Below are 12,321 nucleotides of genomic sequence, written 5' to 3' on the forward strand. Positions count from 1 at the left end.
CGGCATATCGAATAGATCATAACGTAAATCCGAATATCTGTAGTGACGTTTACATGATGCATAAAGTGTGTGCACGCAGTAGTTTTTTTACATTTTTTCCTTGTAGTTCAATAATTGTCAACCTGTAAGTACTTAATACGTCAACCTCGCGCACATGTGTTCAATACCACTTTAACATTGTTCTCGAGTTGATATACCGCAGCTATACATGCGCCTCAAAATTAAAATAAATCAAATGGTTCAAATGACACTGAGCACTAAGGGACTTAACATCCGAGGTCATTAATCCCCTAGACTTAGATCTACTCAAACCTAACTAATCTAAGGACATCACACACATCCATGCCCGAAGCAGGATTCGAACCTGCGACCGTAGCAGCAGCGCGGTTCCGGACTGAAGCACCTAGAGCTCCGTGGCCACAACGGCAAGCTTAAAATAAATAAACGTCAGTAACTGAAGAATTATTGCGAAATGGAAATTACAATTTAATCATGTAAATCGCGTTGAAGAACAGTGTGTGTGCTGAAAAAAGTACTTCGCTACAACAGCGCCAGTTTTAACACCCAAAGAAAACAACGCACAACAGCGATGTTACCAATCAAAGAGCGATGTATTTATTCTTTAATTACGTATTTGTTTGACTCATTTATAATGCATTTGCGAATCACAACAAAACATGTTCGAAGCAAAGATATCTAAGTTACGAGCTCAGTTTGGAAACTGCGCTTTGACAATGAACGAAGCACGTCACCAATATCAAAACAGAATTTCACGAAGCTCTTACTCACTCCACTGTGCAATACAGGGTGGTCATATTGGGTTGGTGTGTAAAATTGTAACTTTTTCCATAACTTTAGTAATATGTTCTCCTTCACTATTTACAACAGTCTGCCAACACTGGGAAATTTTTTCGATTCCGCAACTGTAGGTAACACATGGGTCTGAGGCAAAACACCCGTCGAGCCTTGTTCGGAGCGCATTTTCATCCTGGAAGGAAATTCGCTGAAGATTGTTCGGCAGAGATGGAAAAATATGAAAATCTGAGAGAGCAAAGTCAGTTGAATAAGGTGGGTGCGGAATGTCGTCTCAGCGCAACTCCTGTGTAGTGTTTTTTTGTCAGTTAAGCAGAATGTGGGCGGGAGTTATCTTTGTTCTTGGATTGCACCTGCAAGATGTCTTAGTTGCTGACAATAAATGTCGCCAGTGATGGTTACACCTCGAGGAAACAATTCATAGTATAACGCACAGTCGCTGTTGCACTAGATGCATAACACTATCTTTTATACGTAGGTTGGAACTTAAATCTACATCTACATCTACATCCATACTCCGCAAGCCACCTAACGGTGTGTCAGAGGTCGTACAGAACGACAGTGTCATCAATAGTGCATAAATAGTGGAAACACTGTTGTGGAGACAGTATGCAATGGAGTCTTGTATTGTCTCTGATAGCACACGTTGTTGACATACCTTCCTTACCTCCGAGCAAATGGACTCGCCCGTCCCACGTCACCGCGGGCGCTCAATCGAGGGAAACACAGTCTCTTGTGAGCGAGAGGTCTAACGTAACGGTGACACAGTTACGTCACTATGTTTTCGAAACAGGAACAATGGAGTTGGATCAAGACTGAATGTGTCAGAGGTCGTACAGAACGACAGTGTCATCAAGATCTTCAAGATGCGTGCGGGGAATCGGAATTGCCGTACAAAAGAATGGCACGTTGGGTAAAAGCCCTGAACAAAGGTCAGCAAACTGTGTCATACATGCATCGGGCAGGTCGTCCTAGCGTCTCTCAAGAAGAAGTGCATGCTGTTGCCGCGTTAGTGGACAGTGATCGACGCCATACGATTTTTGAGCTCACCCACGAAAACGGATTAGCGCATAGAACTGTGATTCGCATCCTGAAGGATCGCCTGGGCATGCGAAAAAAAGCACCACGATGGGTTCCACATGACTTGACGGAAATGCAGAAATGGATGCGTTACGACGCTGCTCAGACGCACTTGGAGCGCTATGAGCGTGAAGGAGAGGGTTCCTTATGCCGTATCGTAACACTGGATGAGAAATGGGCCATATCGTATGAGCCAAAACTGAAACGCCAATCAAACGAATGACGTCATTATGGGTCGCCGCGTAAGTCGGAAGTGCGTCAGAGTCCCAGTAAGGTGAAAGTTATGGTGATTCCCCTGTACAACTGCGATGGTGTTATTCTAACGCATTACGTTCCTCCACGGCAGACCGTCAATGCACAGTATACCGTTCGTTTTTGGAGCATCGCCTGCTACCAGCTTTGAGAAAGAAACGGCTACACTTTCTGCGACACCCATCCATCGTTTTGTACGACCATAAGCGGGCGCATAGAGCCCAAGCTGTGCCTGATCTGTTCGGTCGATGGGACTGGGACGTACTGTACCATCCAGCATACTCCCCGGACTTAAGTCCTTGTGACTTTTATTTTATTCCGAAGATGAAGGAACCGCTTCGTGGCATTCGCTTCAGAACCGTTCCAGAGATTCGACAGGGAATACACCGCTCCGGTCGCACCATCAACAGAACAGGCTCTGCTAACGGTATACTACGCCTTCCACATCGCTGGCAGCGGGTTCTACAAAACACTGGTGTCTACATTAAAGGATAGTAACAGGCGCAAACATGTAACTCTTTTGTATCGGTTTTGAATAAATAGTTACTACTATTTAAGTTCCAACCGTCATAGGAGCGAACAAACCCATTTCTCGTCACCAGTAACGATACAGGACAGGTATGGTCGGTTTTGTTTACGAGCCAATTGATAATGAGCAATTAGAGATGTCCATGTCACCACTGGCTGATTTTCGTGATTCTGGCTTAGAACATGCTCCACCCGTATACCAGATTTTTTCATGCAAATGTCGCACGATGGTAGAATGATCACAGTTCATCAATCTTACTAGTTCTCGACTACACTGACGGAGATCATTGAAGCTTAATGCGTTTAAACGATATTAATCAGTGCCTGAAAGTCTTCCTGATAATGGAGAATCACTAATGTGAAAACGATCCTCCGTCCAGCGGCATTATCCGCATACGCGGCACAAATGTTTATGACTGCCTCTGCTGCTGTCACCCCTCTACTGAAATCAAATAGAAGAGTATGTAGGAAATGTTCAGATTTTCCTCTTGGCTCTTCATTTTCTAGCGTCCACAGGTCCGCTCTGCCTCCAGATGACGAAAGACAGTATGTAAAATCAAACACCAACAGTTAACTACAAATAAGAAACGACAGCCGGTAAATAAACCCATAGTAACTGGAATACCAACATGCAGCAAAAACGCTGCGAAATTATGTACCAGCTTTAATAAAACTTTCGCTACTAGAGCTAGTGCAGACGGAAAGCTATGTACCGTACGGGTACTGAACTTCATATGAATTAGGTTCAGATGGTACGGTGCAGGATTTGCGTTGTTAGAAGTGAGTTTGTAATGACTTGCCGTTTGGTGCTGGGGTAGTGTTATGGCGACGTGGGGCTGGATCACAAGCATCGGTGTGCATTACAGTTAGAGACAATCAAAATGGGCCTGGAGAAGGTGAGCAGGATCTTATTCGTAAAGCTGTTTTATTAAAACAGCAGCAGTAGTTCAAATGGTTGAAATGGCTCTAAGCTCTAAGGAGCCGACGGCCAATTGTGCCACAAATGGTTAAAGAGTTACCGTTGCCCTGGCTGAGAACGCTGGACCCGATTTGTGACCTTTGAGTAAAGCAAAAATTATGTCACGGAACCTGAACGTTCCATGGTCCACCGTGGTTTCGGGCAGCAGTAGAGCAACCTCCAGTGCGATTCGAGGCTGTCGTAGATGTCGATGGTCGTCATATCGAGCAACGTTTGTGATACAGAAAGTAAAAAGGGTATACAATTAACAATCTCATGCGAAAATTAAAATGTTTTTCTTTCAATCACCTTTCATTACTTATGTTCTGTATGTTCTTCGAAATATTTCCACAAGTTACATTGAACTACGAACGGTAGATCGTCATGGAGAAGCTTTTCAAGTAGCGAAAGTGTAATTACGAAGCCTATCCGGAAAGCAAGGTCCGATCTGTCGCAGAATGGAAACTATAGGGAAAAATAAAAAAAATTCGTTATGTGAGACAGTTAGCCACATCTCCTTCTTGACATAGTCACCGGTATGACTTAGACATTCAGTGTTGTACCAACTTCCCATCACTCTTGTCATACAAGGCAGCGACCTGTGCTTTCCACCACTTTCCCACACCGATCTGCAGTTCGTTGTCTGTGACAAAATGTTGTCTTCATAGCATGTGATTCATGTGAGTAGAGCTGAACATCAGAGGCAGTGAAGTTCGAGCTGTATGGTGGGTGATCGAACACTTCCCATCAAAAACACTGCAGGCGCGTCCTCATTGCCCCTGCAGTGTACGGCCAAGAACTGTCCTGTGGAAGGAGCTGCGTGGCACGCAAGTTATGCGGGACTGCATGAATTCAGGCGAATCCTCCCAGCGGGCACCCTTACTTGGCAGATGATACTATTATTTGAGGCATCTTTATGCGCTCACTGCGTGCCCAGAACTGAAAAAGAGAGACGTGACGCGATAGACAGGCATTCTACAGACACTCCCCATCACTGCATCTGCAGTGGGGAGACAGCGACTCACAAAGAACCGGTGCTCGTGATAGCCAAACTGCGAATACATAGAAAGAAGGATCCTTTACTGTATGATTATATGATAGTGGAACAAACACTGGTAACAGCTACGTCTGTAAAATATCTGGGAGTATTCTTATGGAACGATTTAAAGTGTAATGATCATATAAAATTAATTGTTGGTAAGGCGGGTGCCAGGTCGAGATTCACTGGGAGAGTCCTTAGAAAATGTAGTCCATCAACAAAGTAGGTGGCTTACAAAACACTCTTTTGACCTATACTCGAGTATTGCTCATCAGTGTGGGACCCGTACCAGGTCGGGTTGACAGAGGAGATAGAGAAGATCCAAAGAACAGCGGGGTCGGGTTGACAGAGGAGATGGAGAAGATCCAAAGAAGAGCGTTTCGTCACATGGTTAGTTGGTTAGCGTGATAGCGTTAAGGAGATGTTTAACAAACTCAAGTGGCAGACTCTGCAAGAGAGGCGCTCTGCGTCGCGGTGTAGCTTGCTGTTCAGCTTTCGAGAGGGTGCGTTTCTGGATGAGGAAATCACGAATGTAAAATTAGAGAGATTCAAGCTAGCACGGAGGCTTTCCGGTAGTCGTTCTTCCCGCGAACCATACACGACTGGAACAGGAAAGGGAGGTAATGACAGTGGCACGTAAAGTGCCCTCCGCCACACACCGTTGGGTGGCTTGCGGAGTATAAATGTGGATGTGGATGTAGACTTTCATGAGATGATAACTGGGTACAGTAAAAATTATGTGTTGTTTTCTTTAAAATATGGAGGTCACGTTCGTGATGTATTGCTCTAAAGTCACGTGCCACCTTATTACATTTAACTGAAGCCACTGGTATTGGAGGCTACGTCACGGCGTACTGCTTTTGCCGGCAGATCGCCAACTCGACGTCGAGCCGCGTGGTGCTGCGAGACCTGACGGCGGCCACCTCTGGCCGCTACCGCTGCGAGGTCTCCGGCGAGGCGCCCTCCTTCCAGACCGTCTCCGACCACGGCGATCTGCTCGTAGTCGGTAGGCATGACTGTTCATTTACTCTCTTACGTTTATAAACTGCTACAACGTGTTCTGCATCACAGCGGCACCAACTTACTGTTGCTGCGAATTGTTCGGTGTGACAGGACAAAGTGAAGTGAGCAGCTGGCCCGTGGAGGCAGCGCCAACGTGTTTACGCCCGGAGTACGGTAAGACGAGGCAGCAATAGCGTACACCCCGCTATTATTGTCAGTCGGGTGCTGTCAAACGCTAAACATTTATACGGCAATACACTGCTTAGCACAGTAATAAAACAAAGACTAGCACTATTGTTTGACAACAGCCAGACCACTGTTTTTATCGTATTTAATACTCACACAAGTTTCACCACAGTTGTGACTTCTTCAATCGGATTTTCCTTTTTTCTTTCTGAAATATTTTCACATAATATCATGTAGTTCAGGAATACGTTGACATTAAATTTCGTTGTTGTTTAGATTACATATATATTTTTAAGGATTACATACCTCAATCGGTAAAGACGCGATCCTTACTGGCTCACTTTGCCGTCTGTGTATTCATATGATAAGACCCCATTGTTTCACGAACGGTTGGAGGCGTCAGTTTGAAATGTATGTCAAATACTAGAGTCTACAGTCCTTTTGGAGGTGTAAAAAATTTAAGCTTCTATGTCAATACAATCAAAAGTTCGGCCATTTAGATTACACGTTTCGATACTCGCAAAACGCAGTCACCATAACCTATACCGTACTTCCCGCTGACATACAATAATGCAATTAGCAAGCAGCAGGGATTTTACAGTACAACGAATCTGAAAAAAAATAATTCGAAATTTCTTTATTTGTAATTAAGTCACTTACAAAATATTTTTTGCTATTTGTTTTCCGTCTCTCTATCCCTCCAGCCGTTATGATTTCGTTTTCATAGGGACGGTTAGAGGTATCAGTTTTGAAATTTATGTCATATGATAGTTTCCACGGTCACTCTGGAGTGTAAAACATTTAGACTTCCAAGTCTTTGCAGATAAAAGATACCGCCGTCAGTGTCAGATATTTAGCTACTCGCAAACTCACTCTTCGAAACCTATCGATGAATAATCCGTATACATAATTAAGTTCGTACGGAACCCTCAGAGTGTGGGTCCTACCAGCACTTCTCACTTGTTTTCATTTCTTGAATATTATGTGTGCTCTATTGCTGTGAACGGAAATCATCCAAAAGTCAAAATTAATGCAGTATATAAACTGTATATTTCTGCAAAATAATGGCTTAGGCCCTCTTTTTGAGGCTTTTCGTTCCTGTAGTTGACCAGTCCTGAGCTCTGAAAAGTGTGTCCAAACCAACATCAACATAGTAATATCTATAATTCACCACTGAACACGAGAAAGAGTAATCTAACGCTGTTAAAAAATCCACAATACAATCTATAAACAGCAACCACAATATATAGTTTTCCAAACCAAAATATCATGTAAATTTATCGATGTCAGCAGGTCATTTGGGATATAACAAGTGACAACAACTCATTTAGCAGGCACTAATACTCTAAATCAGTCCAGCACAGTTCAGCTGCAGCATTGGTAAGAATAATCCAGACAAGTAATTGAACCGGGGAAAGGGAACCTACAGTTTAACGTGGAACTCAAACAACGGTGACTCCTCACATCGTTGGGAGCTAAAGGGTAGGTTAAAACGAAGACGAAAAATCCATGCTCCAACCGAGATTCGATCTCAAGACCTCTCTGGTCCAGGTATGTGCTTAGGCTCTAAGCCACCACAACCTAACCGTACACATTAGTTCATCTATAGGTTGTGATGAGTCAGTTTGTGGCAAAATAATTTACATTAATGACCATACCTTTGATCGCATTGATTTAGAAACTTAAGTTTAGACCGCCAATGGACCGTAGACTTCACTATTTCACAGATTTCAACTTGATAACTCCGCCGGTACCTGTGATAATGGGTCTTAAGAGAAGGACAGACGGACAAAAAATGGGAAATACAATATTTTTTTGATATACACTCCTGGAAATGGAAAAAAGAACACATTGACACCGGTGTGTCAGATCCACCATACTTGCTCCAGACACTGCGAGAGGGCTGTACAAGCAATGATCACACACACGGCACAGCGGACACACCAGGAACCGCGGTGTTGGCCGTCGAATGGCGCTAGCTGCGCAGCATTTGTGCACCGCCGCCGTCAGTGTCAGCCAGTTTGCCGTGGCATACGGAGCTCCAGCGCAGTCTTTAACACTGGTAGCATGCCGCGACAGCGTGGACGTGAACCGTATGTGCAGTTGACGAACTTTGAGCGAGGGCGTACAGTGGGCATGCGGGAGGCCGGGTGGACGTACCGCTGAATTGCTCAACACGTGGGGCGTGAGGTCTCCACAGTACATCGATGTTGTCGCCAGTGGTCGGCGGAAGGTGCACGTGCCCGTCGACCTGGGACCGGACCGCAGCGACGCACGGATGCACGCCAAGACCGTAGGATCCTACGCAGTGCCGTAGGGGACCGCACCGCCACTTCCCAGCAAATTAGGGACACAGTTGCTCCTGGGGTATCGGCGAGGACCATTCGCAACCGTCTCCATGAAGCTGGGCTACGGTCCCGCACACCGTTAGGCCGTCTTCCGCTCACGCCCCAACATCGTGCAGCCCGCCTCCAGTGGTGTCGCGACAGGCGTGAATGGAGGGACGAATGGAGACGTGTCGTCTTCAGCGATGAGAGTCGCTTCTGCCTTGGTGCCAATGATGGTTGTATGCGTGTTTGGCGCCGTGCAGGTGAGCGCCACAATCAGGACTGCATACGACCGAAGCACACAGGGCCAACACCCGGCATCATGGTGTGGGGAGCGATCTCCTACACTGGCCGTACACCTCTGGTGATCGTCGAGGGGACACTGAATAGTGCACGGTACATCCAAACCGTCATCGAACCCATCGTTCTACCATTCCTAGACCGGCAAGGGAACTTGCTGTTCCAACAGGACAATGCACGTCTGCATGTATAACGTGCCACCCAACGTGCTCTAGAAGGTTTAAGTCAACTACCCTGGCCAGCAAGATCTCCGGATCTGCCCCCATTGAGCATGTTTGGGACTGGATGAAGCGTCCTCTCACGCGGTCTGCACGTCCAGCACGAACGCTGGTCCAACTGAGGCGCCAGGTGGAAATGGCATGGCAAGCCGTTCCACAGGACTACATCCAGCATCTCTACGATCGTCTCCATGGGAGAATAGCAGCCTGCATTGCTGCGAAAGGTGGATATACACTGTACTAGTGCCGACATTGTGCATGCTCTGTTGCCTGTGTCTATGTGCCTGTGGTTCTGTCAGTGTGATCATGTGATGTATCTGACCCCAGGAATGTGTCAATAAAGTTTCCCCTTCCTGGGACAATGAATTCACGGTGTTCTTATTTCAATTTCCAGTAGTGTATTTACCAATTAACCTTCTTCGGATGTGTTGCTTTACTTGTACGGCCAAACATTGCTTCTTGTCGTATTTCATGGTTTTAAGTCAAATGGAAGTATACTACATGTCTTGATCAGTGAATCTAGAGTATCGAAATAAGTGACATAAATGCCTGTAACTTTTGACTGCATTGGCTTAGAAGCTTAAATTTTCACACCGCCAAGAAGCTATAGACGTTAGTACGTAACATAAATTTCAAGTTGATACCTATATCCATTCCTGGGAAAAAAGGGTATTAACTGTCGGGTAGACATATGGGCAGAAGGACAACAAAGCGATGCTATAAGGCCTTTGTTTTTTACCGACTGAGACGCGGAACCTTAAAAAGGGTGCATACGCCAGTATTTCAGGAATATATAGTTTAAAGGTTATATTCCAAACAAAAATTCAATTCAGAAGTTCTCTTAGAGCATTGTGTTGCAGATAACATGCTATTTTAGTTTAAACTTATGGCTAATTTCTTTTGGCAGGCACAGAGCACACATAATATGAAAAAAGAGGTAAATACATACAAAAGTTAAACAACAAAATATAATGTCGTTAATTCCTCATCTGCATTTAATATTTGTGTGTGTGTGTGTGTGTGTGTGTGTGTGTGTGTGTGTGTGTGTGTGTGTGTGTGTGTGTATGTGTGTGTGTGTGTATGTGTGTGTGTATTTCAGGAATAATAAAAGATGAAACCCAAAGAACATGCCTCATCTGTGGTGAAATACATTTGTTGATTAAACAAAACAAAAATTGTTTTCTTGCAACAAGGCGGGCCCTCGTTAATTCATTGTTATTTTCTGCGGGCACAAGAACAGAGCTTAAAACTAAATTCTAATAATTACTTTCACAGTGTAACATTTATGAATCCACATTTCGTCTGAGAAGAATGCCCACTTTAATCCTGATGCTTCAATCCTTGATATTTGTCGGAGTTTCATCGCTAACCATGAAGTCCAGCTCTGTGTAACAAGAGACGTGAAGTTTTCACCAACTTGGTAATTATTTGTGTTTCACCACTATCACTGAAACTGCTGCCTAAAGGCGCATTTTTCAGTATCGTCAAAGGGATATTTACTTTCTAGTCTGTGCTTCCTCGTATTTTGCGGCGGGTCCCGGCGAAGGTTCGAGTCCTCCCTCCGGCATGGGTGTGTGTGTTTGTCCTTAGGATAATTTAGGTTAAGTAGTGTGTAAGCTTAGGGACTGATAACCTTAGCAGTTAAGTCCCATAAGATTTCACAACAATTGAACATTTTCCTCGTATTTGAATCCCACTGTGCTCAGCGTCGTTCACTCGTGATGTAGTTCGCACACGATCAGTTGCTCAACTTTAACATTTTGATCAACGTTCTGTACCGTTTCCATCAGCACAGACATTCCTGTTGCTTTCCCATCATTAATTAATTTAATGTGTTAACAGTAAGCGTTTTCTGTCATCTCTCCCCTTGCTTGATTCGCGGGTTTACTACCCGCACTACACTGGGGCGACAAATGTCATGGGGTACCTCCTAATATTGTGCTGACCCTTCTTTTGCCCCGCGTAATGCAGCAACTCGACATGACCTGGAGTCAACAAGTCTTTGGAAGCCATCTGCAGAAATACTGAACCATGCTGTCCCTGGAGCAGTCCATAATTGCGTAAGTGTTGCCAGTGCAGTATTTTGTGCACGAACCGATCTCTAGATTCTGTCCCATATATGTTCGATGGAGATCTAGGTGGGTAGATCGTTCGATGGGAATCATGTCGGGCGATCTAGGTGGCCAGATCATCGGCTCGAATTGTCCAGAATGTTCTTCAAATCAACTGCGAGCAAATTGTTGCCTGGCGAAATGATGCACTGGCTTCCACAAAAATACGAAGTCCATGGTTGCAAATGGTCTACAGGTAGCCTAACATACACATTTCCAGTCAATAATCGGTTCTGTTGGACCAGAGTACCCAGTCTATTCCATGCAAACACAGTTCGCACCATTATGGAGCCACCAGTAGCTTGCACAGAACCTTCTGACAACTTAGGTCCATGGCTTCGTGCGGTCTGGCCATACTGGAAACCCACCATGAGCTTTTACCAACTAATCTCACCAGGCCACGGTTTTTCATTTGTCTAGGGTCCAATCGATATGGTCACGATCCCACGAGAGGCGCTGCAGGCGATGTCGTGCTGTCAGCAAAGTCAACTGCGTCGGTCGTCAGCTGCCATAACCCATTAACGCCAAATATCAGCGCACGGTCCCACATTGATTTCTGAGTTTATTTCACGTAGTAATGCTCGTGTGTTAGCACTAGCAACTCAATTAAAACGCCGCTGCTCTCCGTCATTAAATGAAGGCCACTGCGTTGTCTATGGTGAGAGATAATTCCTGTAATTTGGTACTGTCGGCACACTCTTGACACTGTGGATCTTGGAATATTGAATTCCTAGACCGTTTTCAAAATACCTGATTTGTCTAGCTCCAACTACTGTTACGAGTTGGAAGTCTATTGATTCGCGCCGTGCGGCCGTTATCACGTCGGACACCTTTCCGCAAGAATCACATGAGTACAAATGGCCGCTTCGCCAATGTACTGCCCCTCTGAACATTGTGTAGGCCATACTACCGCCATCTGTACTAGTGCGTATCGCTATCCTCTCGCCTCAGTGTACTTTGTGCTTTAATGTGGTTGTACCTAGGGAGTTCTTCTCATAGGGCAGCCGCAACTGTATAAGTCCAGTTTGTAAAATAAAGAAACAGTACAACAGTCGCTTAGTTCATAATCTTTTATTGTGTATGCGACCAGCTTCGGAACATTTGAAGTTCCATCATTTTGTGTAAACGTTAACAACAAAAATTGGAGGGGATCCTCAAGTCTCAAATACCCGATAAGGAACTATGAGACTAAAATTTCTAAATTAAAATAGAGACCAGGGCATTCCTAACAAATAAAAAGGCTTAACCATCTGAGGTTATCCTCAGCCTAATAATGTCATGGAGCCAAAGATTTAGTATCCAAAGGATAAAAGGGAGCTAAAAAAACAAAAGAACTTGAAGACGCGAACATGACGACCGGACACCAAAAATTACCAGAATATCGAAACATAAAAAATGGAATAAGAAGAGCGGCGGGAAAAAATGGCATACTTCGTGGAATTACGTAATTCCGTAAATACGTAAATACAGTTCCCTCATTCTGTGCCATAGGGAAAAAACACAGGAA

At 44.7% G+C, this 12,321-nt stretch overlaps 1 protein-coding gene across 2 annotated transcripts in view; it reads left to right on the plus strand.

Moving 5' to 3' along the window:
- LOC126278662 (uncharacterized) overlaps positions 1-12,321 on the plus strand; it is a 252,376-nt gene that overhangs the window by 216,389 nt on the left and 23,666 nt on the right. For both annotated transcript variants that reach the window (XM_049978896.1, XM_049978895.1), the window contains exon 4: positions 5,541-5,676. In XM_049978896.1, coding sequence (XP_049834853.1) covers positions 5,541-5,676 — 136 coding nt within the window. The remainder of the gene's footprint in view (positions 1-5,540; positions 5,677-12,321) is intronic.

The sequence above is a fragment of the Schistocerca gregaria genome, chromosome 6 (genome assembly GCF_023897955.1).
Source record: "Schistocerca gregaria isolate iqSchGreg1 chromosome 6, iqSchGreg1.2, whole genome shotgun sequence".
Lineage (NCBI taxonomy): Eukaryota > Metazoa > Arthropoda > Insecta > Orthoptera > Acrididae > Schistocerca > Schistocerca gregaria.